The sequence below is a fragment of the Pteronotus mesoamericanus genome, unplaced genomic scaffold (genome assembly GCF_021234165.1).
Source record: "Pteronotus mesoamericanus isolate MK-2021 breed Mesoamerican mustached bat unplaced genomic scaffold, CSHL_Meso_final contig_657, whole genome shotgun sequence".
NCBI classification, from domain to species: domain Eukaryota; kingdom Metazoa; phylum Chordata; class Mammalia; order Chiroptera; family Mormoopidae; genus Pteronotus; species Pteronotus mesoamericanus.
Window position 1 is genome coordinate 3,774,935 of NW_026555229.1, and position 27,787 is coordinate 3,802,721.

At 45.7% G+C, this 27,787-nt stretch overlaps 2 protein-coding genes across 4 annotated transcripts in view; one reads left to right on the forward strand and one right to left on the reverse strand.

Annotated features, from left to right (window-relative positions):
- Nucleotides 1–20,285, forward strand: part of ABCC2 (ATP binding cassette subfamily C member 2) — a 57,505-nt gene extending 37,220 nt beyond the window's left edge. For both annotated transcript variants that reach the window (XM_054581347.1, XM_054581348.1), the window contains exons 20-32: nucleotides 1,209–1,332; nucleotides 1,601–1,736; nucleotides 2,407–2,626; nucleotides 2,779–2,933; nucleotides 5,720–5,875; nucleotides 7,382–7,581; nucleotides 9,016–9,142; nucleotides 10,917–11,018; nucleotides 11,447–11,590; nucleotides 12,410–12,568; nucleotides 13,396–13,562; nucleotides 16,085–16,279; nucleotides 16,947–20,285. In XM_054581347.1, the coding sequence (XP_054437322.1) occupies nucleotides 1,209–1,332; nucleotides 1,601–1,736; nucleotides 2,407–2,626; nucleotides 2,779–2,933; nucleotides 5,720–5,875; nucleotides 7,382–7,581; nucleotides 9,016–9,142; nucleotides 10,917–11,018; nucleotides 11,447–11,590; nucleotides 12,410–12,568; nucleotides 13,396–13,562; nucleotides 16,085–16,279; nucleotides 16,947–17,076 (2,015 nt within the window). In that variant the 3' untranslated portion in view covers nucleotides 17,077–20,285. The remainder of the gene's footprint in view (nucleotides 1–1,208; nucleotides 1,333–1,600; nucleotides 1,737–2,406; nucleotides 2,627–2,778; nucleotides 2,934–5,719; nucleotides 5,876–7,381; nucleotides 7,582–9,015; nucleotides 9,143–10,916; nucleotides 11,019–11,446; nucleotides 11,591–12,409; nucleotides 12,569–13,395; nucleotides 13,563–16,084; nucleotides 16,280–16,946) is intronic.
- A 4,808-nt stretch (nucleotides 20,286–25,093) lies between these two features.
- Nucleotides 25,094–27,787, reverse strand: part of DNMBP (dynamin binding protein) — a 98,678-nt gene continuing 95,984 nt past the window's right edge. Inside the window, exon 14 of one of the 2 annotated variants that reach the window (XM_054581350.1) lies at nucleotides 25,094–26,782. In XM_054581350.1, the coding sequence (XP_054437325.1) occupies nucleotides 26,597–26,782 (186 nt within the window). In that variant the 3' untranslated portion in view covers nucleotides 25,094–26,596. The remainder of the gene's footprint in view (nucleotides 26,783–27,787) is intronic. The other variant, XM_054581349.1, reaches the window with a different exon arrangement.

The following is a 27,787-nucleotide window of genomic DNA, read 5'->3' on the forward strand; positions in this document are numbered from 1 at the left end:
CAATTTACTGTTCTGCCTCAGCCTTTCTTATTTTTCTGCTTACACAGAGCCTGATGGTTAGCCAGAGGTAAGAGAATAGGTCCTTTGTCAAGTTTTTCTTGGGCATGTGCATAACCCTACACATATGTGTGACATTTTAGATTATCAGGAATATATTGAAAGTATCAAAGCTCCTTGTGAATATCTTATTCCCAGCTTTTCCTTTTAAGTTTTGGTCAGCTTCTTATTTACCCCAACTGTTATGACAATCTCAGGCAGCTGTGATGTTAAACAGTTGCTGCTACTTGTTTGAGCTAGCTAGCTCTGATTCCAGTCCAATAAAGACCAGACCTGTGAATGGGGTTTTCCAGGGAGCTGCCAGACAGGTCAAATAATGAAAATTCTCAGGGGGTGAGGTGTTTGGTGGGGAGGGGGTGTGGCCCCAAACCAGTCTGTTCCCTCCAGCAGCTGCTAGGCTTCTGGTTTTTATGGATAACGTGATTATGAGGCTGTTAGTTTTCTAGGCTACAGGAGATCTGAGAAGAGGGGGATGGGAATAGAGTAAATTAAACTATCACAAAGTTTACTATTCTTACTGACATGTAGTCATTTTTCTTAAATAAATGTTTCTTGGATAGTTGCAAGCTATTGGCTAATTTCAGAGTTATGAAAAAGTTGATTTTGACAATTTTTTGCTATTCTCATTGCTTTTATAGAGGTACCAATTTCCAGATGTCCTTAATCTACTATTCTGATGCCCAGGTTATGTTAACATTTTATTTTATTTTATTTTCAGGGAGTTTTTTTAAATGCTTTGAATTTATAAAAGTTTGTCAAATTATTAGAATTTCAAGAAGAGCATTTTAAATTTACACTTACCCCTTTAGTTAGTTCTAAGGATTATGACTCTTGTGTTTGTATAACACTTAAAAGTTCTTTCCTGCTACAAAGGAACTTAGAAGTTCCTGGGAATATTTTTCTTTTTTTTTTTTTTTTTTGACCATTTTATCTTCCAGTGGAACATTAACTCATTTCTCCTTTACCCTGGTATTTTTCAATGAGAAAATGTAGCAATAAGTAGTATTTCTGGAGTAAGAGATTCCAGCCTGTGTGTACATCTGGGATCTCTTGCTGAGCCCAGCAATATCAGAAAAGACATCCCTCTTCTTGTTCGTAAGGCTGTGAGAGCTCTGTGCAGCTGTCTCTCTAACCTTTGATATGTATTGTAGTCAATGAGGACAGTGAAGAAGAAGATGACTATGGGCTGATGCCTAGCATGGAGGAAATCCCTGAGGATGTGGCCTCCTTGACCATGAAAAGAGAAAATAGCCTTCGTCGGACACTTAGCCGCAGGTTGGTCATCTCTTCAGCTGGCAGCCCCCAACCCCTCCGTATTCCCACTTGATTATCCTCTTTTTCTATGTGCATAGTGGACACCATGAACACTCTCAACTCTTCCTTTATTTGCTTGTATGGGGGGTGGGAGTAGTGTGCTTCTCCAAGGCCACCTGCTTTGAAATGAGCTTTGGTGCAATCAAAGAGACTGTGATATCTGCTTGTAAGAAGAACCTCAAGATACATCTATCCGCTCAGGAAAGCTTTCCCCTTTTCAATTTCTCAGCTCTAGGTCCAGTAGCAGGCCTCTGAAGCCCCTGAAAAACTCCTTGAGAACTCAGAATGTGAATACCCAGAAGGAGGAGGAAGAACCGGTGAAAGGACAAAAATTAACTAAGAAGGAATTCATAGAAACTGGAAAGGTGAATACAACAGTAAAAAGTACCATTAGAGGTGATATAAGGCTTGGGATCCCAACATTTCAAAGTTTCATGCCTTGAAAACACATCTATGGGAGGTCTATGTCTTATGCTTGCTTTGCAAGTCTTTAAATTCATCATTGAAATATTGGTAGAGACTCTGAGCTTTCTATCAATATCATATTTCCATGAAGAATGACATTTCCCATGAATATCTTCATAGCACACATCATGAGTGTTTGATTCCATTCGGATATGTGGAGAAAACAACAAAACTTCTTTGAGATGCAATTCTGGGAGCCAGAAGTCACTAATATACCTCAGAGTACACGATTCAAATAAAACTTAAAACCAAGGTCTTAAATCCAAATTAATAAAACAGATTCCAGGGTCTACAGTATAACCCCCTTTGTCCCACTCCATTTTTCTATCTTCTCCTCTTAATTGCAACTATAAGTTCATTAATAATCTGATAATTATTTACCTTGCATTGTATCTGAGCATTGATTATTATCCTGGCCCAAGCAGAAATGATAACCACAGACTACCAAATTCTGCTACTTGTGATCCATTTTTTCCAAGGACCCCACTCACCCTTGTGATTGGTATTCTAGGTAATTCTCCACCAAAAGCTAATATGAATTCTATTAACATTGACGGGGGGGCTTTGCAGGTCAAGTTCTCCATCTACCTGAAATACCTACGAGCAGTAGGATGGTGTTCATTTTTCTTCATCATCCTTGCCTATGTAATTAATTTTGTGGCTTTTATTGGATCCAATCTCTGGCTCAGTGCTTGGACCAATGACTCTAAAACCTACAATGGCACCAACTATCCAGCCTCTCAGAGAGACATGAGAGTTGGCGTCTATGGAGCTCTGGGATTAGTGCAAGGTACGTCTGATGGCTACAATAACCATTTCTTATGTAATCTGTCTAGTCAATGTACTGTGCCTGGACTCAGGAAAAGAATTGCCATATTGTCTTTGGCACTAGGCTTCAGGAATCCCTGTGCATAGTGCTTATTAAACTGTTTCCATTTTTAGGTATATCTGTGCTCATAGCAAATCTCTGGAGTGCCTATGGCTTCATCCATGCATCAAACATCCTTCACAAGCAACTGCTGAACAATATCCTTCGAGTACCCATGAGTTTCTTTGATACAACACCCATAGGCCGGATTGTGAACAGGTTTGCTGGTGTAAGTATCTCAAGGGTTGTAAGATTATGTGTTTGTATGCTGAAGATCTTTCTATTTCTGACAGGGAAAGAATGCTCACATTCCCCAGGGCAGCACTGTGTAGTTCCCTTGTCCATCAGCATGCAAATAATTTCTTGAGTATTTTCTGTGAGGTCTCAAGGATCCTAGCAATACAGGACTGAACAGTTCTGGGCCTTTAAGTAGTTCACCATCTAGTTAGTAATACAGCCAAGAAAATAAAAGATTGTAATGTAATATGATAAAACCAAAATAACAATGATGTGTACAACAGTGTTTGGGAGTACAAAAGAGTGACAGAGAAAAAGTACTAGCTCAGCCTGGGTGATTTAGAGTGGTAACTGGGGGAAAGGGTGAGACTTAAGTTATAGAAGTTAACCAGGGAGATGGTGGGAGCAGGGGGTGGGTGGGTAGCAATAGAAGCAGGATGAGAATTAGTGGGCAGAGGGAAAAACACAAGTAACAGCACTATCACTGGCTATGACAATGAATGAAAGGAACAGCAGGATAAGGATAATCCTTTGCTTGGTCTCTGCCTCCATTCCTGAAACCTCTACCTTTTATACTTGAAGAATAAGTAAATTAGGTATGGATTATGGAAGAGAGCCACCTGTGATTTTAATGAGGATCCAAAACATTGTCTCCATCTACTGCAGATCATTCATCCATTCATTTATTCATTTAATGACATTTATTGAGCACGTTCTGTGAGCCAAGGACTGTAGTAGCCCTTGGGATGCTCAATAAATGTTAAGATTATATAGATGGCTCCCTTCCATGAGCCAGAACTCATTGATTCTTTTTTTTAAAATCCTCACTCAGGGACATGTTTATTGCTTTTAGAGAGAGTGAAGCCAGGGGGTGGGGGGAGAGAAACATCAATGTGAGAGGGAAACTTCGATAGATTGTCTCTCATAGGCGCCCTGACTGGAGACAAAACCCACAGCCTAGGAATGTGCCCTGACTGGGGATTGAACCCACAATTTTTCAGTGTATGGGACAATACTCCAACCAACTGAGCAGCCCAGCCAGGGCCAAACTCATTGAATCTTAATGCATGTGAAATGGGACTCTTAGGAATAGAGGCAAAATCTAGGCGATTCTGAGTACTATTCACTGATCACCAGCACAGTTTTCAGTCCTCTGCAGAAGAGGAAGTACATATTTCTAAATGTCTGAGCAGCTCTGGACCCTTATTTGTGTGGTCTTGAGGCAGACACTGAAAGGCTAGCTCATAGCCCACTGCCAGACTGAAGACACAGTGACTGCTTCAAGAATGGGTATTTATCACCTTTCCCTGGGACAAAGTGGTGGGCATGATGTCACTGGAGACAACTTTAATGGGCCCTCTGCTCTTTAACAGAACCTTACAAAGCACCCTATTTGGGATAGGGAGAGTTCACACAGGTGTTTTCAAAAATTGCAACTCATTTCTGATGTTGTAATATATAACGAATCTTCTGTAAAAGAGAACACAGAGGTCTTACTGTGAATTACTTAGGCAACAGTTGTGTTTTGCTAACTGCTTTTGCAGGAAAAAAAGAAGCTGTCATTGATTATATAGTGAGTTTTGTGGGGGAAGTGGTTCAGACCCGTAAAGGACAGTTTGATCTAGGGTCCTCCAGAGCTGATAGTGGCGCCCTTAAGAGGAGATAGATGAGAAGGTAGAGGAAAGAAGGAGAATCTGTGCCAGGTAAGAGTCAGAAATAATGTGTACACAAATGATAGATGGTGAGTATTTCTTTTTTCTGCCCATCTTGGACATATTATTATTCTTCACATTTGGACTTTGGGAAGGGTAAATGAGACTCAGGAGTCTGTCAGGAAACTGTTATCCTTTGCCCAGTGTGGCACACTCCAGGCAGAGATAACATGGATTCAGTTTGATACTCACATATTACAAATCTTAGAATTAACAGATTCTAAGAAATATAGACAAAGGAAACCCAAAAATATAATCTATGCTTCCTGTGTACACTCAACCATCCATCCCTCCATCCCTCCCTCCCTTCCTCCATCCATCCATCCGTCCCTCCCTCCATCCATCCATCCCTCCCTCCATCCATCCATCCCTCCATCCCTCCCTCCATCCATCCGTCCATCCATCCATTCCTCCATCCACTCTTTTGCTCATTTATTCATTTATTCAACATGACAAAAAGGTGATATGGTAGTAAGACCCATCCATTATCTCTTTTAGAACACTGACAAAGCAGGGGCCCACCTCCCTTTCCCCTTAAAGTTCTATACTTGACAGAGGAAACGACTTTCCAGGTTCCTCAGTCAAGGGGGGTGGGTGTGACAAGACTTCTTGACTGGAGCCACCAAATAAATGTTTACTGAACACTTGTGATATACTGGGCTCTATTGAAGGCACTGAACGGAATTGGGACCTGTGTAAAGTTAGAATAATTGAATTGATTTGGCTATAGAAAGGTTTACCTTCTAAGGCTCTATTAGCTTAGGGTGGTTATGAGTGGTTTAATCAATTTGACAAATGAGAATTTCACTGAAGGGAGTATAACCCTTTGCCACATCTATCGAGGGATGACTGCCACATCTGTTTGGAGGGATTTAGAAAGATGAAGATATTACGGAAATGAGGTTGGTTTTCAGAGTGAGCAGAGCAGTCTATTGTAAATGAATATGATGAAATGAAGGAGTCCCTGAGAACTCAGAACTGAACACATCTCCCACTGGAATTGGGGAAATCTAAAATGCCGTCGGAATTCATCAGTATACTATCTTTCCTAAATGTGTGTTCCCAGGATATTTCCACGGTGGATGACACCCTCCCCATGTCTTTGCGCAGCTGGATTTTGTGCTTCCTGGGGATCATCAGCACCCTTGTCATGATCTGCATGGCCACTCCAATCTTCATCATCATCATCATCCCTCTTGGCGCCATATATGTGTCTGTTCAGGTAGGTTTGGGAATGGCTGCGTCTCCTTTCCTCTCTGTTTATAAAGCCCAGCTCCTTCCTGAGACTCTTCTCCTTTGTTTATTGCTAGTCTCTCGCTCCTCTTCAATACCTTTGCTATTTCCTTGTATATTGATATCCCTAGGAGCCCACAGGCCATGATCTGAAGCTGAAGTGGCAGCACCAATTGGTGCATGGTTCACAGCAAACTCACCTTAACTGCTGTCCCCTGAGAAGCTTAAGTGGGGCACATTTATGTTTAGATCCAAGACTACCATGAGGGTGGCCCTGGACAAAGTTCTGAAGCTCTGTATGAACCCCCTGCAAGGGTTAGGTCATTGGTTCCAGGGCTGCTTCCTTGGTTGACTTAGGCTTATCTGCTTGGAGAGGTCTCTCCACAGGAACTCAGTCTCTTTTCACTTCAGGGCAGGTCCAGTTTCATTGAGTGCCTTTGGGTGGCTTAGGCTCAATTCCAAAGTGTTCTGGAGGGAACAGATAGTTTGAGAGCCAAGCCTTACAGAAAAACTGGAGCAAGTAGAAGGGACTTCATGCCCATAATAAAAACTGATGAGGGGAAGGAAGCTCTGGAGAGAACTCTTGTCCCCCCAGTTACCTCTGGGATGAAGAGGATAACAATTCTGACCTTGCAGTCAGGGGTGGGTGGTGACAAGCCTCCTGGTGTTTGTGTTGAGTTCCTCCTCGGGTACATTGTCATCTTGGTAACAGCCTTTCGGCTGTTAATAACAAACCAATACATAAGACGCAGGACGTTTGAGAAGACTTTCAGGTATCATACTTCGAGTTCTGGCTCTCAAATGCTGAACTCTTCCCTCGTTTTGACAAATCCTCACGGAATCTAGTAGCACCACTAATCCATTCCACCAAACCTCGCCCTTCAGCCCTCATGGCCAGGATGGTTGGCCTACACGCCCTGTCACACCCCATTCTGGCTCTTAGACCCTCGACATCCTACCCAGCTCCGGAACTGTCTCTCACCATAGCACCAAGACACCAATCTCGTCACCCACTTGTCTCTGTTCAATTTCTATCCAAACTTCCAGATGCCTTTCTCCAGCCCCTTCCTGACCATCTCTACTTTCCCCACTCCTGGAGTCCCAGCTGCATTTACAGTCATCTTGAAGACCATTTTCTTTCTAACTGCTATAAAACTGTCATTTGGACAACATATACAGACTCTTGGGGGAAACATGGATTAGGCTGACAAAACTGCTTATGTGGTTTGGAAGTTCAGACCACTAAGGCTGTGGTAGAGACTGCCCATCACCGTCTTCTTCTGCTCCCTGCCAACCTCAGATCTTCCTGCCATCCTCCTCCTCTGAGCCTCTCTCATCGCTCTTCTAGCCAGAGGCGCGACTGGAGGCTTCTGTCCTGTTCATTCTGGGCTGTGACCATCAAGGTGAAGAACAGTGGGTCCTCGTCACAAAGGAAGAGGTGCGGCCCATGTGACATGATTGTGTGACTAACTGACTCCTTACTTTTGGGATCCAGATGTTCTACGTGGCCACTTCCCGCCAGCTGAGACGTCTGGACTCTGTCACCAGGTCCCCACTCTACTCTTTCTTCAGTGAGACTGTGTCGGGCTTGTCTGTCATCCGTGCATTTCAGCACCAGGAGCGGTTTCTAAAACACAATGAGGTGTTGATTGACACTAACCAGAAATGTGTCTTTTCCTGGATTATTTCTAACAGGTGAGGTTTCCCTGGGTGTTTAGCTACATGTGTGCTTTGGGGTTCTGCACGATGTTAGCTACGGGACAACAGACATGGCCAGTGATATGAAAGTCACTCTGGCCAAACACACCTGCACTGTAAGGAGACAGAGGAGAGCATGAGCTCTGGAGTCAGAAACCAGCTCCCCGTGCCTGCTATGCCGTTTACGTGCGAGGGGCATTGCCTTCGCCTCTCTGGGGGAAACCTCATTTTCTGTGTTTTGACAATGGCTAGAACACAGCCCATCTCGCAGGCTCATGGTGCAAGTCAAATAACACCTGTGAGCACAGTGGAACCCAGGTGCTATGCGGGCGTTGGGGGACCTGGATATTCTCTGGTTCCCTGGCAGTGAATGTGAGATTCTCCACAAGCAGGACAACTCTTTGTGGAGCAGGGAGAGAAGCAGAGGTTGGAGGGACGGGATTTGGGAACATTCAGGGAAAGCCAGTGGTGACATTGGAAAGCTCACATGCTGTGAGGGGAATCCCTGCGGAGGGTGAGCTGAGCGTTCCTCATTTCCCCGGCATCACCAGATCCTGGCAAGAAGTGGTGGCCTGGAGGTACTAGGGGCAGGCTAATTTCTCAGCATCATTTGGAACATGGAGATGGCAAGAATTTGATTGTAAGATATTTGATTTCTTAGGTAATTTTCAAGAAGGAAACAGGCATACGAATCAGTCCTATTGGATGCCCATTGTAAATATGTATCAGATTCATTTGTACAATGCTCAAATTATTGGTGCAAATTTATTTAAATATATTTTGTTTGGGAAAGTCAATTTTTATAAACTATGCCTCCCTATATCCTCTTTGGTTTTCTACAGTTGATTTCCCTGTGATCAAGTCATACCTAACTTCTCCCCACCCCCATCTTCATCTTTGCCTTTTTAAAATCATGAAATCAGACAGGATGCATTGCACTCTGCCAGGCTGCTCATATATGGATTCTCTATGGCACTATTTCCCCACCTAATCAGAAAAAAATCTTTTGGAACATTTGTTTAAATGCAGGTCCCTGAACCTTACCCTAGGCCCCCTGAGTCAGAAACTCTGGCAGAAGAGTTCAAACTGTTTTTTTTTTTGCATGATTTTGTACATTTTTAACAATTGCCCCAGATGAATCTTATGATTTGGGAAGTTTGGGAGATGTTGAACCATAGGGATTCCCTTAGTTTAGCAAATTCCTCTAGTACCTTTAAAGTGCGATTTATTTTCTAAAATCCAACTTGAAGGACATTAGGAACACATGGTAGAGTCAAACAGAAACACCAGCTGGGAACACAGTTCTACCAACTCAAGCCCTCTAAGCCCTCTAGAACGTTCTATAAACACTTCTCCTTTCCACTGCTGGAGCAGGTAAGGAAGTGGGTACCTCCCAGTGACACCTCTCTCTCTGGTTCTGTTGTCCCACAGGTGGCTTGCAGTGCGTCTGGAGCTGGTTGGGAACTTGATTGTCTTCTTTTCATCCTTGATGATGGTTATTTATAAGGATACTCTAAGTGGAGACACTGTGGGCTTTGTTCTGTCCAATGCACTCAATGTGAGTCTGATGATTGGGAGTTTGGTTAAATGAACACACTTATTTTTACATTGTGTCTGGAGTGTGCCATGAGGTCCATGCTCTTGAGTCTTTTCTAGATCCAGAGGCACTAGGGGAAACCAAGGTTCAAACTCTGGCTCCATCTCTTACTGATTTTGTAACCCATGGGCATGCTCCTTACTCTTTCTAAATAGGTACCAGTGTCATCTGGACATAAATGTTGTTGGTCTTGGGAGTTAAGAAAGCAATTTCTCTTTTGTAAAAAATTTTATTTATTTATGTCAAGAGAGGGGAGGAAAGGGAGAAATATCAATCAGTTGCCTCTTGCACACCCCCACCTAAGGACCTGGCCCACAGCTCAAGCATGTGCACTGACTGGGAACCAAACTGACAACCATTAGGTTTGCGGGATAATGCCCAACCCACTGAGCCACAACAGTCAGGGCGAAAAAGCGATTTCATATGAGTCTACCTAATAGTTCCCTGTCTCTTTGCCTCTTTGCTTGATTCTAGTCAAAAGAGATAATATATTAGTTTCTTTTCCATAATATAGCAGTAACCAGAAAGTCTTTTTAACAAATAACTTCTAAGTTTTTTTTTAGATTACAGAATAATTGGAAATAATTCTGATAAAGAACATAGAGTTCAATAAGACTACACTGCATCCTCAGAGGGACAAGGGGCTAAATATTAGACATGATTTCCTAGCACCTAAAACAGTGGCTGGTGCTACAGTAAGTGTTCAATAACTGACACTCATTTAAAATGGGTCCTTTTGTCATCTTGCACAGTATCTTTTTGAACTAATGTACTGCAGGTCTGCACAGCTACCAGCATGCTCTGCATGGTGCTGTGTTCAGTAGAAGTTAATGAGGCCCAAGGCAACCGTGGCAGACACCCGGAAGGATGCTGTTGTTCTCCAGAGTGCCACACAGTTCCCTGTGCCACTGCTCCTTTCTCCACCCATTTCTAGGCTTATTAACTTAGGGGAGATGGGACAAAGAATCAGAGAACTGGTAGAGTGAACCAAAACAAAAGCATCCAATATCAACAATTCTGTGTGGTTCTACCTACACAAAGTGGTTACTCTTAGTCCCCATGGTCCTGAGCTCTCCCCGTTTCTAATCACCATTCACTCAACAAAAACTCCCTGGTTTGAGCCTCTGCCTGAAAGAAGCCTCCCAAGACTCTAGACTACCCTGGATCCAGACAGCCCCCTTACTGGTGGTTAGACGCCTCTTTGTAATGGCAGTAAGTCACCTGGAGTTTACTGGGGGGAAGGAGGACAAGGATCCGCCCTGAGGGCTGGGTTCTCAAAAGAGAGGTTGTTAATAGAGAACAGAGAGAAGAGGCAGCTTTTTGGAAGGTGTTTTCCTACTTTGTGTCTTTTCTTGTTTTCCACATTTGTAGAAGGCCACCCACCACCTTTTCCACAAAGAACACTAGGCTTACAGGCAGGAGAACCAAGCTCTGGTCCCTCTATGCCAACTGCCAGCTGCTCCAACCCCAGCTTTAGCCCCAAGACACCCCACGCTCGTACTGCCTTTCATGTGAGCAACACAGCTGAGCACTTAGTTGTCCTCCAGCCATTCGATGCACTCACTGGTCTCCCTCCTTCAAGGAGGTGAACATTGGTACTTTTGCTTTGCTCCCTCTTCCGCAGAGCTCGGCACAATGCTGAGAACAGAGCAGGCACTGGATTGATTTTGTGGTTTGACGGGTTGCGTTGGTTTCTGAGCCTGAGATGATCTTTAGTCTTCTGGTTTTTCTGTAGATCACACAAACGCTGAACTGGCTAGTGAGGATGACGTCAGAAATTGAGACCAACATTGTGGCTGTTGAGCGAATCAATGAGTACATAAACCTGGAAAATGAGGTAAGATGATATTAGAGGAACCCAGAGAAAAGGCAAAGAAAAAGGTGTGGCTCCTTTGAGAGAGCACTCTCCCCTTGTCCAAAGACTATGCATGGGGGCTATAAAGGTCCCCCTAAAATATTCCCTTGCTATAACTCAAATGACCCAATTTCTTGAAACTTCGAGTAGGACATGGTTTGGGGAAAAGTCACGTCCTGGAATGTACTAAGTTAAATGGTGGCTTCATTCTGGAGATCTTGTGAGATAGGGTTTCTTCAACTGAATAAGGTAGGAACCTCTGGAAGTTCCCATCTAGTTTGGTCTATTAAACGGAGATGCCCACAGGTAGCTGAACCACTGCTACCCACTGCTGCTCTGTGACGTGAGTACCACGGGGACTGTTCAGTGAGTTGACCCTGTATACAGCACTTCTCCTGTCTCCTTGCCAGGCACCCTGGGTGACTGATAAGAGGCCTCCAGCTGGTTGGCCCAGCAAAGGGGAGATTGAGTTTAACAATTACCAAGTACGGTATCGGCCTGAACTGGATCTGGTACTGAAAGGGATCACTTGTGACATCAAGAGCCAGGAGAAGGTAGGTGGAGCTGAAGAAAGGCTGGGATGTGAGTCCTTGTGATGGGAGGACAGTTGGACACAGAGTTGGTGAGCAACTCAACTCTGGGCTTTCCTTATTCTGGTGGAGTGACGGGATCGGAGCACTCCCTCTGCTGGGAAATGTAATAACACAGCACCACCACCAGATGGCAGGATATCCACATGGGATCAAGCGTACTTACTGAGGCTGTAAGGACTTCCTGCTCAGCCTTTCCCTGCCTCCTAGCCCTCGTTCTCCCATAGCTGACCAGGCTCATTTCCAAGAATGTAAAGAGGAAGTCAGGAAGCACATGGCTTGGGGAAAGAACTGGTGAGAACAGCAGTGTGGAGGTTGTCCCCACGGAGAGAATGGCCCAGTTCTTTGGGTTTTGTAAAGTGCACGCCTGTTTGGTGTCCTTGTTCTCTGAGGACTTGGGGTCTGATGTAGGACCCAAAACTGTCTGGGGAAGGATGCTGACGTCCAGGTCAGGGTCTGTTCTCAGCTGGTGGCACGTCTGATCATTCCCTTCTCCTCACTTCTAAACAAGGATTTTTTGTTTTTTTAGTCTATAATTTCTAATAATCATTTTAAAAACAGCTGCTGATGTGTCCATTCCCAACAGTCACTGTAGTTCTCAGCAAGCTTGTTCTGACAGCTGGGCTTCCCCCCCACAACCCCCGACCCCACCAAAACCAAAATCAGTTTAACATCTTAGAGATAAAGTGGCCAATCACTGCCTCTTCTGCCCTGAGCCCCAGGCTGAATTTTCACCCACCAAGGATTACGTGGTGACCTAACCCGCAGAGGACCTCTTTACAGATTGGCGTGGTGGGCAGGACAGGAGCTGGGAAGTCATCCCTGACGAACAGCCTCTTCAGAATCCTAGAGGCTGCAGGTGGCCAGATCCTCATCGATGGGGTCGATATTGCTTCCATTGGGCTCCATGACCTCCGAGAGAAGCTGACCATCATCCCCCAGGTGAGCTCTAGAGCTTACTCTGTCTCACTCAGCAGGGGACAGATGCAGGAAGTGTGTGCACCTTCTTCTTTATATAGATTCCATGAGAAGTTTTATTTCTGCAGCCTACCCCCGGTACCTGAGCTAGTTCCTTCTCTAAGACACACTGTCTCCAGAACTTCCAAAAATAAGGTCTGCGTTTTTTTGGTAACATGCTTGTGTGCCTGCCTGCAGCTAGCCAGTAGGTGGCAGCAACGCAACAGAAGTCAAATAAAGCAGATGATTATTTAGCATTTCTATAGCCCATCGCGGTTTGCAAAACCCTTTGCAATCAGCATTAGCAGTTTTGCCGCTGAAGCTTGAAACCATTAAGCGTAATATTCCTCATTTGACAGGGTTAAAAGATAGGGTAGGGAGTTTGCTGCAGGCTTCTGCCAGCAAGCCAATGCTCAGGGCACCGACAAGAAAGGCTCCCCTTCGGCTTCCTCTCTGGACACCACCAAATAAGGGCTGCCCTGGAGGCTTCTGGGTGGTATGTGGGTCCTCATTAGAACCATCCCTCCTCTGCTCACTACAGCCAAGTCTCTGGGGGTGGTTTTGGTTGCTCTCGTGTTTGCTCAGTTCAATGCACTCCAGCCTCTTCAAAGGCATAATAAATTCTTCTCCTGTGACCGTGCCCGCCTTGATCTCTCCACCTCCACACCATGAATTTTTATTTGGGAGTGTAGGACTTTCAACCCAGCTTTCCCTCCCGGGTTAGTCCTTACTAGCTTTCTCCTGGCTGCAAAGTACTGCTAGTCCCTTTTCTGCCATGAGCCCCAACAGCTCCTCCATCTCTTGACATGCAGGATCCCATCCTGTTCTCTGGAAGCCTGAGGATGAACCTAGACCCTTTCAGCAACTACTCAGATGAGGAGATTTGGAAGGCCCTGGAGCTGGCTCACCTCAAATCCTTTGTGGCTGGCTTGCAGCTTGGTTTGTCCCACGAACTGACAGAGGCCGGTGACAACCTTAGGTAATGTTTCCTAACCCACCTACCCCCACAGGCAGTGAGAGGAGGTGAGGGGAACAACTGCTTGGTTCCTTGTGCTTGATGGCGCCTGGCACTCACCAGGTCTAAGTCCTCCTGTGTGAAGTGGACCTGCTCTGAAGATATGTGAGAACAGATGTGAATGTCGTGCTAACTCCTGAAAACTTCTGTGGTCCATGTGCCCTCATGAGACATTATACAAAGTGAGCGCACCGGTCCCCAGCTGTGGAGGTTTTCCTTTTAGCTGCTCGCTGTAATCAGAGTGAAAACAACCCTGATGCTTGGCCAAACCCCAGAAAGTCTGGTTTCACAGGTGTGAGGTGTAGCCTGGACCTGGGAGTTCCAAAGGATCCAGGGGGTTGCTGTGTGCGTCCCAGCTGGAGCACCACTGGTCTAAAGGGCATGCGGGTGATGGGGATGTGGTGTCCGCAGGGTCCACAGGCACCTGAAACCCCTGAAACCAGCCCAGAGACTCTCAGCTTCACAGTTCATTTTACCTTGTCAAAGACTTTCTATGTATGTTGACACTTCACACTTCTGGCCTTCACTGCCTGCTTAAATGTGAGGTGACTAGTTGACCTGGCATTTCCCTATTCCAATAGGGTTTTTCCCTCCACGGTCCAAAGTTCTGTCCTCAGCCCAAGCCCCCTGCTCAGAGGCAGCTCTCCCTGCAGTCCCAGGCGCCCGAGAGTGGTGAACAGGGCAGGGACCGCTAGCAGGTGGAACACATCGAAGGGAAGCTCAGTAACTCAGTGAGGGGATCGGCAGCTCTGGCTTCACCCATGAACTTGTGATAAATGCAGACTCTCAGGCTCTTGAACAGAATCTGCATTTTAGTAAGATTCCCGGGTGATTTTTGTGTATATCACAGTTTAAGAAGCACTGCCCAGGGTGTTGATTCTTAACTAGGCTGCACACTAGAATCACTCAGGAATCTTTTTAAAAAATCTCAATGCCTAGGCTGCACCCCAGACCAGCTGAATCAGGGACCCAGGTGACCTCAGCGTGCTGCTTTGGGATGGAAGGCCGCCATGTTTGTTTTTCCTCAGAAACAGGTCCAGGAACTGGCAGGACTAAAGTGGGTCTTTAGGCCTATCAAATAGGCTGTTCACATGTTCGGTCAACAAATACACATTGAGCATCTACTATGTGCAGGCACAGGAGATAGAGAGGGAGATGATGCAGGTGCAATCCCTGGCCTCCTTGCTCTTACAGCGCAATGGAGAAGACAGACCTTGAGCGGGTAAATGCCAGGCAGCAACTGCTGCAGACACCGGGGCCACATGGGACCTTCTGTCCGGGCGTGACAGGGGAGCCTTGATACTTCCTGTTTGTAAGAACAAAAAAATCACAGCATCCTTCTCTGTCCATGCAGAGAGACGCTTAAATAGCATTCCCGGTGCCTTGGTTGCAGACCTGGTTTGGCGGTGTTGAAACTTAAATTTCTCTGATGAGTGAGGAGAGATCAGAGATCAGTCAGCTTGGGGAGAGAGAGAGAGAGAGAGGCAGCAGCCGAGAGCCAAACTGGTGCCTCGGCAGCAGCCTGTGACAGAGCTTTGGTGTAAGTCCAGGAAATAGTTTTGCAGTTGCCTCTGTTTTTACAGTACAGAGAAAGACTGGAAGTTCATCTTGGGTGACTTCTCATCTGCAGAAATTTTCTCCCAGAGAATTACAGAACTTTTAGTCTAGCCACCCTCTGCTTAATATGTTCCCTAATGGCCACAGCAGGAAAGAGCAATCGGCTAATTACTGACTATTTCCTCCACATCATTTCCCAAAGCTTCTTTATGTAAGTAAGAGGTCCAGCCTTCATTACTGGCTTTTTGCAAATTAAAGTGATTTGCATTTCACAAGCATATTCAAGTTCCACATACATTGCATCTCACACCAAGACATCGTGTTCATTAGATAGCTACGTCTCTAATCAAGGCAGAAGGGCTTGAACAAATAATTAGCCTGGAGACTAGATTTACACATTAAAATAACAGATGGATTTGCCAAGGCCACTAAGAAATGCCACTGGGGCACTGGGGTGCGGCGTCACCTTATTTTAATGGTGTCAGGTCAGATACTGCTGAAGTGAACTTGGGGCATCCATCTTATTTTAGAATTGCTGTTGATATGCTGGGATATCACTGTAGCCAGATGCAAAGTGCTATTCCTGTGCTAGTGTTTTCCAAACTTGATAACATGAAAACTGCCTGGGGTGCTTATTAAAAATACACATTCCTTGGCTCCTTCCTATTCCGACTGGGTAGTGCGGGCCCCACCAATGTGAATTTGTAAATTAAGTCCTTGGGTCTTCTAATTAGTTTGGTTGGGGAAGTTTGGCAAACATTGCCCAGGCAGCCAGGAACAGCTGGTGGAAGAGGCTGAGGCGTCCTGGGGCAGGGGGCGGGGCGGGGGGCGGTGGTTTGGTTTGAGGAGCACAAATTTGGCCCCTGCCTCCCAGCCCAGGTGGTTCCTTGGACCCTGGGCTGAGGCGTGGTTTCTCCCCTTGCCTGCAGCATAGGGCAGAGGCAGCTGCTGTGCCTGGCCAGGGCTCTGCTTCGGAAATCCAAGATTCTGATCATGGATGAGGCCACTGCTGCCATAGATCTGGAGACAGATCACCTCATCCAGTTGACCATCCAGAAGGAGTTCTCCCACTGCACGACCATCACCATCGCCCACAGGCTGCACACCATCATCGACAGCGACAAGTGAGTGGGGCGGGGCGGGGCTGGATGGCCCGCCTAACCCTCCGGCAGCAGCAACAGCGTCGGCTGGGAGGTGTGTTACCGCAGAAGGGTTACCCACCATCGTTTTCCGGATGAAGAAACAGAGGCTGGGGCGATCTCAAGGCATTTGCCCAAAGTGATTCATCAAGCTCATGAAAGCCAACAGGGTTAGGGAAAAATGCCTTAAGGGAAAAACGGAAAACTGTATCGCTGTAACCACAAGCGAGCACGGGGAGCGGCGGACGCAGGCCACGAGTGGCGGACGCTGACCGCAGACCTCCCCAGCTAAGGGTCTCGGCCGCGACCCCTGCAGCCCGCTTTCTGTTCCTTGGACGGATGACATTGAAAATGGGGCAGAGTCAGTAATCTGAGAAACTGGGCAAAATAGGCTGCCTTAAACACTGTGTATCTTTAGAAAAATGCGTATGTAAATGGAACTGCGTATATTCTGCTACTACTTGATTCTCCAGTTCAACATTCCCTATGGATTTCACCCGTGTGAATGCCGATGGCTGTGGTTCATTCATTTGCCCGGCTCTGTAGCCTTGAACGAATGACTATAACATGACTTAGCGCTGGTTATTCTTACAAATGCCAAGATTTGAGGTGCTGCTTTCTAAGACTTGCATGTCCTTCCTCTTTGTTTCAGGGTAATGGTCCTAGACAACGGGAAGATTGTAGAGTATGGCAGCCCTGAAGAACTCCTGGAAGCACGTGGCCCCTTTTATCTTATGGCCAAAGAAGCTGGCATTGAACATGTGAACAGCACCGCACTGTGACAACAGGTCCCATGGCTCAGAAAGGACTAGAAGGACGAGTCCTTATTTAATTTTTGGGAACTATATCATTCATAAAGAAATGTGTGTAAAATGTGCATTTTAAAGAAGGATCGTAAGTGAACACCCACATGTGCCCGCTACCCAGGGTAAGGAAATGAACATTAGCAACTCCATCGGAACCCCACGGTGGCCCCGCTTCGATCTTACCCCCTTGCTGGCCTGCTGCGCACTCCCAGAGGTAGCCGTTGTGCTGAGTGTCATGACAATTATCTCCTTGCTTTCCATTGTAGTTTTGCCACTTTGTATGTATCTTTAAACAATGTGTACCTTTTTAAAAACTTATGCAAATGGCCTGGCTCATACTGCACACATTCTTCTGTGACTTTCGTTCAATGTGATTTTTGAGCTTTATCCCTGTTGATGCCCACAGTGGGGTCAGTTCATTCTCGCTGCTCTGCAGTATAGCAGAACGTGCATATGCCGCAGCGTATCCATTTTAATGCTGGTCAGCAGTTATTTCTAGGGTTGTGTCTTTTTCTAGGATGAACTATATTGCTATGAACATTCTGATATATAATTCCTGAGATATATGTGCAAGACTTTCTTAGGGTATAATGCAGTTATGGGGGTGTGCACATGTTTACATGCATATACTCAGTAGTGCCAAACTGGCAATGCCAATTTAAAGCACGTTGTCAATCTGATGAGCATGAACTGGTCCTTCAGTGAGGTTTACATTTATATTTACCTGGTTATTATTGAGGTTTCAATACGAGGTTCCTGCTGGTTCTAGTAGCGCTGCTTTATTTCCTTGTATGCCTTGTGAATTTTTACAAGAAGCTGCTCACTCTCCTTAGCATTTTATCTGTGGACATTCTTTGAGGTCAAGTGAACCTGAGCTGTCCTAAGAAGAATCACAAAAGCACCTGCCTGTCACCAGGCAACATTTCCCAGAATATCTTTGAATTTAGTTCTCCTTGAAGGAGTCTCAAACTACAAGTTAGTGTGACTTCAGACCACAATCCTGTGCAAGAGCGAGCTTCTGACCTACAAATTTTCAAGGGTGATGCCTCCCCTTGACCTAGCATCAGGCTGGAGATAGACATGTGGCCCTATTGACCCCTCCTTCATGCACCGTTTATTCCCACCACTCTTAACTTTTTCCAATCACGTCAGCCACCAGGCCCTTTCAGTTTTATTTCTTTACCCCCATCTATTTCTCATCACATCTAACCTGGACTGGCGGCCCAGGAATCCCTACTTCCTGTATTGTCTTCCTCAGATTCATCTGCCCACGGCTATCAGGGATCAGATATGCACAACTCTTCTGCTTGAACCCTTCATTCAATGGCAGTCCAGAGTAAAGTTAAAATTTCTTGGTGTGGTATAATGAAGCTCCCTCACAGCTGATCTGATCTCAAGTCTTCTAACTCCCATAGCTCCAGCAACAGTAAAGTGCTTTAGACTCTCTCTCTCTCTCTCTCTCTCTCTCTCTCTCTCTCACCTTTGGATCTAGCCTTTTGCATATCTATCCCTTCTCCCTGGAATGCCCTGGGTACTTCTAACTCATTCTGACTCAGCTAAGAGGTTCTCCTCTCCTAAGAGCCTTCCCTGATTCTCTTTCCTCTTACACCCCCAAGCTAGTTCCAGTGCTGCCGTGGCTTTTCAATCTTTTGGGCAGCTCAGCATCTGAACCCCAGTTCTATGTTTGGGGACTCCCGCAACTTAAGATTCTTGGTGGGAGACCATGGTGCAGCCGTATGACTAGGTCCCAGCGATCAGATAAGCCAGTGCCAGACTTTGATTCAGATGCCGGTGGCACAAAGAGGCAGGGGAATCTGTCCTGCAAAGGTCTTTGGCAGGCACTGCTATTGTCCAGGGTCGGGGTGTGGTGGATCTAGCTGCAAGGTCCAGCGATAGCGTAGTGTGATGCTGAGCATCATTGCGGGCTTCAAATGCTCACACCTGCTTTCTTACTCTCCAAGAGTCAATGAGCTACCTGCCATTTGCAAAATTCCTTTCTGCCTGGTTTCCCAGAGGTGGGGACTGTTGTTTACAACAAAAAATACTCCCCAGCTAACTTGCTGTTGTTGTATTTATTACTTTGTCAGACATTTCTCCATTAGGGTCTCCCTCACTAAACAGTGAGCCTCTTGAAAATGGGAATAATTTCTTACTCATTTTTTTTTATCTTCGGTGGCTAAAATATAGCAAGTCTACACATATCTTTGTTCAAAAAAATCTTTAAAAAATTGAATGGGAAAAACGAATGTCAAGAATGCAGCAATAGAGTTGAATAAAACAAAGTAACTCCACATTGACACATCGGCACAAACAGGAAAAATAAATGTAGCAATCAGATCTCAATTTTTTGCAGCCTAGTTTTGTATAAGTGCCTTTCGAAATACCCGCTAAAGAAATTTGTTTCATTCAGGTAATAGGATGAGAATACATTTAATGACAAATGCACACCGGTCCTGTCTTTATTTAAAATTAGCAAACAATATTGTACAAACATTGACGCTTAAATCTCTAAACTTTTACAATTTAGATTTAGTTAGCAAAAGTCACATTCGATTGTAAGCATGAATTTAGTCTTCTACATGGATTAGACACTAAACATTTTAAGGCTTCATACTCTTTGAAGACACAAGTAAAAGATTGTAAAATTACATAAAAAATTAGAAGCACTCCATTTTCATAGTGTTCCTGTTTGCTTTATATGCAAGTAATTGGTTATGCTATAGAATTTAACTGTTACAGTGTAAAAAGCAACTATTCAGGGAAGGAGTAAAAAAAAGGAAAATAGAGGAGTATGTGTAAGGCAGTAATTCTTTTAGATAAAATAAGCATAAAAATAAGAGTTATAGGAAGAAATGAAAAATGACTTAAGACTAGTTTGGTTCTTACAGAATTTTAAAAATGGACTAATACACAGAGCTCCTTTCTTCAACTCTAACTATCAAGGCCTTGGTTGCCATATTGATAATCTCTTGGATGGACACCTTGGTACTTAACAAGACAGCCATTTGGCTATTCCGCTCCTGAGCAGCAATGGGAACCACGGGCTTTGCTGCAGCAGAGTCTTTGGAACATTTACCTGCTGCCTGAGCTCATACCTACTTGTCCTGTCTGGGCAACAACTTCGTTGGCATCCACCTGCAGAGATTGTCGAGTTGTCCCCTGGTGGTATCTCTGGACAGGTGCCTGTCCCCATTTGTGGTGCTAACCCCCTTGCCTGCTGGCTTCTCTAATTAGCACCTGTGTGCTGCTACATTATGATCTGGTTTCTTAGGTTTGCATCATAAAGATACCTCCTAGTCCCATAAATATTTGCCTGATACATTTACTATCTAACCAATTACACATTTATTTTTATTTACATGGATCTGTAAACCAATTACACTTTGGCAAGCTCTTGGTTTTCCATAATTAAAAGTTTTCGTTTTTCTGCATAATTGACTTCAGTGTTCATGGTTGATCAGGGTACTTTTGTTTTAGCTGGACCTGGGGCAGGGGTAAGGCTCAAGGCCCAAATCTGTCCTACTGTTTTTGTAAATAAAGGGGGTTTTTTGGAACATGGCCATGCTCACTCGTTCTGTGTTTTCTCTGTGCTGCAACGGTGGAGCGGAGGGGTGATGGCGGACTGAGAGGCCTGCAAAACCTAAACTATGTACTGGCTGGCCTTTTACAGAGAAGGTTTGCTGCTCCCTGCTCCAGAAACACTGGTGGAGTCTGGAGTGGATCATTTCGTTTCCTTTCTCAAAGAGACAACTGGCCTAAAAAGTGTCATGACTCTTATCCTGTGGCAGATAGATAAAATGGTCCCCAAAGATGTCCAGGTCCTAACCCTCAAACCCCTGAAGCTTATTTTACAAGGCAAACAAGAATTTGCAGATGGGATTAAGGATATTGTGATGTGGAGATAACCCAGCTGGGCCCGATACAATCACAAGGGTCCTGATGAGAGTCAGGAGGGTCAGAATTAGAATGAAGACAATGTGATGAGAAACAGAGATTTGAAGGTGCTTTTGCTGGCTTTGAAGGTGGAGGGAGAGGTCACAAGCCAAGGAATACAGGTAGCTTCTAGAAGTTGGAAAAGGAAACAGATTCTCCCCCGGAGCTTCCTGAAGGAACCAGTCCTACTGACACCTTGACTTTTGCCCAGTGAAACAGATTCTGAACTTCTGACCTCCCGAACTCTAAGATAGAAAATTTGTGTTGTTTTAGGCCACAAATTTGTGGTAATTTGTTATAGCACCAACAGGAAACTAATACAATATCATAAGCCCCAAATAGCTCTGCTAGGATTGCTAATATTCTCCCATTGAAGTCAGTATGACAATGAATGATCTTCACTAAATCCCATTATAGTTTGAATTTGTAGAGGATCACACCATCTTTTAAGCCCAACGTGGCTTTCAACACTCCTACCTGTCACTCAGAATTCTATCAAATTGCAAAGGTTCTAGTCAGCTTGGTCATATTTGGAGATCTTTCTTTGATCTCATCTGAGAGGCTGTACGAAGGTCCCTGGTTACAGTGAGTCATGGCGAACCTCTGTACAGTGAGTACATGGATTCCTATGACTGGAGGAGGCTGTGGCAGATCAGGAGTCTCTCATTGTCAGCTTCCCTGATCCTGGACCTGAAGAGTGGCTGCTGTGGGAAAGGCCTGGAGCCAGACCCCGTGGCGCCCCGGGGATGGCCAGGCGTGCTTGTGCGCAGGCAGCTTCACCACACGGTCCTGCTGAGTCAGCTGCTGAGTCCCACCTAGGCCACCTCCTACTTCCAGTCAGTTTTTCTTAAATGAAAGTTACTGAATCCAACCAGTAGGGGGAGTCCTACTGCTTGCCACCTACCAGGCAAATCTCCAAAGATGGAGTTCGGTGGAAAAGAAAGGAATCTTTTATTTAATAGCAAGTTTCTGCCTAAACTATCTGGGTAACAAAAGTAAGGGGAAAGGAGAAGTCAGAGTATGACATCAAAAATAGCTATTTAAATATTTGTTATTACAACTACTACGTGGGTTCGAGTACGGAAAATAACACAGTAACAAAAATCTGTTCACAGCACTATTATCACCAAGGTCTTTGGAAATAACAGCAAGTTTGTGCCTCAAAGCTCATTCCCTCTAACACATTCGAAGAAAAATCACCCTGTCGCCCTCCACCAGCTCAGTTCCAGGTTGCGCCAGGAACCTCTTCTCCCACCCGAGAGCATCATAAACGTAGGTGGCTTAGCTGGTCTCCAGGGGCTGTCCAGCTTCAGGCATCTTTTGTAGTCTGTGCCCGGAGGCCGCCGCTCAGAGGCCCGCACTGGCCACCGGCCACTGGCCACTGTTGGCAGGCCTGCTGGTGACTGTTGATACACCCCTCCGCCAGGGGAGGGGCAAAAACCGACTGGCTTCTTGCTTTCTGGCGCAATCCATTTCAAAAGTCCCCTCCCAGCATCCCACGTACACCGAAGGCCAGTGGGAGGGTCCAGCCTTTCAACCAATGAGGGCCAGTGTCGGCCATGTTTGCCTTTGCCCCTCTTCTGGCCACAGTGGTTAGGAAAGGGGTGAATTCTCCAGCCACACAGGCGCAGCTCAGACCCCTCCCCCATTCCCTGGGGGGTGTGCCCCCCTTACGTGAACACGGTGCTGCTGCCCCGATCAGCATGCTTGCTCCCTCCCACCACCTCACCACCTGAACTGACCTCGGGGGAAGCGCCAAGCCTCTCCGTCCTCCCTGCGGGTCACCTCTGAGTGGTGGTGAGAAAGAGAGCCCTGAGCAGCTTGCTAAGTCTGCAGTTTGTTGTGGAAATCTTCTTTCTTGGTACACACAAAACACTAATACTGATGTTCACAAACAACTGCGAGAGACTTCCATGGGCTCAGTGAATCAACGCAGGGGTTCCGACTGGAGATTACTCTGCTCTGTGGCCCTGAGTGTCTGCCACGCTAGCCAAGACGAAAACAGTAAAAACATCAACACGACATACTAATTGCTGGGAGAATCTAAACCCCTGTGAGCAGTGCCCGGTGACCAAGGACGTGGAATGCTGTATATAAATCCCAAGGTTTCTTGGCCTAAGGTTCTGCAAGTGGAACAATTCAGAGCACAGTGGTGGTCTTCCGGGGCCTGTTTATATTCCCGACCCTGAAACAAAACCCACATAAACAGACAGCTTCACAATTAATTGAAAAAGGATGACTCAAAATTCAATCCTTATTAAAACCATGTACTTCTAGAGCTCATAGTGCACAAAAATTCGCAGACATCATCTTATTTGTCACAATAATCTCAAGAGGCCAGAAATGTACACTTCACAGATGACAATAGATTCCCCCCTCCCCCACCCTGGTCTCCTAGGACTGGGAAGAAAACACAACTGAAGAGCTGCTTCCAGTCAGGAAAGGGGGAAAATTCATCAGCGGAAGTGAGCAGGCAAACCGGATTTGGAAATTTGCTTCATTAACATTTCCTTCTGTTGGGTCTGAAACATCTGGCACCCTTTCCTTCCTTGGTTTTCATAACTCTTACTTTTCTGATAGTAGAAAGCGGTGATGGCCAGAGGGAAGGGGGAGCAGGGCTGGGAGGAGGCGGGCAAAGTGGAGGTGGGGGGGATGGGGACGTCTGAAATAGTGTCAACAATAAAGAAAAAAAATGTACAACACATTTTAATAGCTCTGAGAAGTCCCACAGAAGAGAAATCTATTTGGCTTTCCTCCAATTTTGCAACAGGAAACGCTCTTATTGGGCAAATATATTTTATGAACTCAAAATAAATTGCATAGACAGATGCTTTTCAAGCTGGAATGACACACAAACCACCGGGGCCCTGGCTCAGCAGGTGGGGCCTGCGTCCCAGCAAGCCCCCAGGTCACCGGGATGCTGGTGCTGCTGGGCGGAAGACCACACTTGAAAGGCTGCTGGCGTTTTTAAACAACTCATCTTTTCATTTACCTGCTCCCATCTCAGTGACCTCCTTCTTGCCGGTGAGCCCATCACTTCTTCAATCTCATATTCTTTACAGGGTGCTGCTTGTTTCCTTTCTCAAGCCACCTGCCGCCCAATTAGTTACCTTTTCCCCAACGATTCAAGTTCTTGCCTTTGATCGTCCTCCCTCCAAATCATCTGTTGCCATTTAGCTTCCCTAGAACAGGCAAGCTGCTGAAGAACCTACGGGAGTTTATTGCCAGACTCATTCAGATCGGAATCCCTTCACCTGGCCCCCAAGGCCACCTGATTTATTGTGGACTGTGTAGCAGGGGATGCTCTGGCGCCCTCCATGCGCTAACCTGTTCCGTCTTTACAACTACAGGGGAGGGCGGGGATCACCATCTCCACTTCAGGTGAGGAAGCTGGCTCGCGGGTTAGGTAAGCTGCCGAGGCCACGAAGCTCTTAAGTGACAGAAGTCAGATAGCCTGACCCCAGAATAAGGTGGAAAGACTCAGCTTGAGAGTCTGGGGCCCACGTTTAAATTCAGGATCCATCAGAAACTTGATGTGAGCAAGTCACAATGTTGTTGGATCCCATTTTCCTAATCCATGAATGAAAGAGTTGACCTGTAAGTTTCTTTCCCCCCGAGTCTGCCTATTCAACCATGATTTCTGTCCCTTAACAATATCATGTGACCATTTCAGTCACCCACACGCAATCCCCGCTCTGCCAGTGCTCCTGCTGCATCTCCCCCGCCCATCATGCCCCAGCTACTGCCGAATGGCCTTGGTAACCTCTAGGGCACTAGCTCCCACATCTGTAATATCAGAGAAATACTCACTCCTAGGAATTCCAGCTTAGAGAATTCAGCTCTTCCATTCTGCCAAGGTTTTATATATAAAAAGCCCTTAAAATGAAGGGGCAGTCACCTGTAGCAATGACATCTTTTGAGTATACAGTAATTCCATTGCTATTATATTTTACAAATGAGTTTTTGACTTGAATTTGTTCAGTTAGCCTCTCCCATTTCCTGGAATTTGGGCATCACTTAACTGTCAGGAAGGTGCCCCCGGAAATCCAAGAGGAAGGTTCAGGCTAAATGTGGAGGGAAATCAAGAAAACATACTCATGGCCCTTAGAAATGGTTTTATTTATAAAATAACTACTTCAATAGAAACATCTCTAAAAATAAACACTATTCACAAGAGGCTCGTATTGCTGCCTTCTGACCGACCTGCGGACGCACGGGGACACAGGAGTCCACAGGTGTCACCTGAATCATCAGGATGTTTAGGCCAAAGGTGCACTTGGAGGAACAGGGGCTGTAAGGCTGTTCTTAATTCCCTTTAAGAAATTATGAATTGTTTCCCAGTTTCCCATTCCAAGGTAGGCTTCATACGTGGGGCAGACCTCAAATGAGAGCCCTGCTCAAACGAAACTTTCAGGGGGAGCATCTCCATGTGAAAAGGAGCCAGTATCTTCCTGAGGCCATAGAAAGGTACTATCAGGCACTTTAGAATCTTTTTGGTTTAGACTGTGCTCTCTGAAGCATGGAGATTAGAGGTAAAACAGAAGATGCTTATTTCCAAGTCTAGGATAAGCTACTTTTGGGACTGCTTATCCAAATTTAAATAAGGCACGTGTTAGTTTTCTGCACCTGTGGATAGTAGTGTGCTTGGGTGAAGGAGTCTCCCAGCCAGTCTCCCACCAGGCTGGACTGGTTTCAGCTCATTGCAGAGCGAAGCCTTTTAATGGAGTGGCTGGAGCCCTGATCCTGTCTCACGCAAATCTATCAGTTGTTGGGCTGCAGGAGAGAGCGCCAGGAGACATTGTCACACACAGGTTGGGTAAAGTCGAGGTGACTGTCAGAAAGGCGCACATGTCTGTACCTAAAGAAACCTTTCAGATAAAGGTTGAAGGAAAATAGACGCTCAATGCTTTTCTAAAGGAGAAAGCAACCAGCTGAACGTTGCATAACCAATCTGGAAATGCAGTGAAATAAGAAAGATTACACATGGTAGTGTTTTAAGGACTTTTAGAAATTGGGACAGGCGTGTACGTGTGGATGTGTGCTAGACATGGAAGCTTTGAAATACCAGGACTGGTACAATCTCAGCAAACTCCTTGCCACAGGCAGAGGCACAGCCTAAAAAGGGCTTCTGGAGAATTCTTTTCATCCACATTGGTTTCTTTTAGGTGATCGTGGAGCATGGGGCCACTTCAAACTGAGTATGGTACAACCAACACCAACATCTCCTCACGCTATTGCATATCTCCCAGCATACGTAGCATACTGATCTTCTGGAAGGAAATTTCTCACTTCCATAGGGTAACCCCAGAACTTGCTCTTCTTCTTATGGTCACAGAATTTTTTCAAGCCCTAGGGTTCACTGCAAATTCTACAAATTATAGTAAGCATCAAGGTTGAGAACCCAATCAAGGAGAACTAGATGTATCTTATGCCCCCCCGTGGCATGGTTAAGCAATGCAGACAGGGCCTGTGTCTCCAGAGCAGGTGCCCTCTCAGTGGACCACCAGAACCCTTCAGCAGAAGGAAGCAAGGGCAGTGAGGATGAGTGGGAAGCAGGGCAGGTTCAGGTGTACTCAGTTTTGCGAATATAATTAGATGGAACATAGCCCTTCTTCCCATTGACTTCAGCTAACCACCATTCTGTATTTCCGGTAACATCTTTAAAGTCCAGGATCTTGAGTCTCTGATTGGCTGACACACTCAGCTCATTTGGGTTCCGCGCTTTGAAGGTATAGACAGCAAAATAGACCTGTGTGAGGGAGAAAAAAATGAGTTAGGCAATGGGAAACTGCTTGGAGGAATGCTGTCCAACAGAACTTGCGGCAGTAAGGGGGATGGTCTATGGTTGTACTGTCCAATATGGCGGCCCCTGGCGCTGAGCACCTGAAACACAGCTAGTGAGCCAGAGGAATTTAATTTTTAAATTTTACTTAATTTTAACTAACGTAAATTTAAATTATATTGTTGTTAGCTACACAGAGCTTGTGGCTACTCTAACGGACATGACCAAGTCAAAGAAAACCAAACCACACATCAGAGTTGCCTCAAAGGGCAGAAGAAGGAAACTTCAGTCAATACAGAAGATGGGTGGGATATAAGGATACTCTTCCATACTGCAAACATACAAATTCTGAATCTCAAAAACTTAAAAAAAAAAACAACACACAACTAGCCTCAAAGTTGAAAAGGATGATCTCTTATAACGAAGATGTAAGGCAAAGAGAGGGCAGCGCTTGTGAGAAGAAGCTGCGAGGCCACTGCGGCACAAGGGCAAATGCGCGGCTAAGGGCTGGCGTTCAGGGCCTGCTCGGGGATAGGTGTCGATGAGGCTAGAACTGAGCTCCCCATACAAAGTCAGAGTCTAAGAAAGGGCGATTTTCTCCCCCAGTGGGTCTAGAAAAATTGTCCACTGGGTGGGTCCAGAGTTGGGATGTCTGTCCTGGGCTGTGGGGAGTAACAGACTCACGAGAGAGAAACAGGCAGGCGCTATGCCCCTTTGCGGCACCGAGGAATGTGGTGCCGAGCGTCGGAACTGAGGAACTAGTGTGAAAACTGGTGTTTTGGAACCCAGAGCGTGACAAAGGGAAACGCTTCCACAGCCCAGGGTGTGATGGAGTCTCAACAAAAGCAGCCCCCCACAGGAGCTAAGCTCACAGACAAATGTAGAACAGACGAGGCAACTCACTGCTGTGAGGCTGAGCAAAGAACACAAGCGGGTGAGCCAGGGATGTCTCAGCTGCGGCTCTGAAAGTGG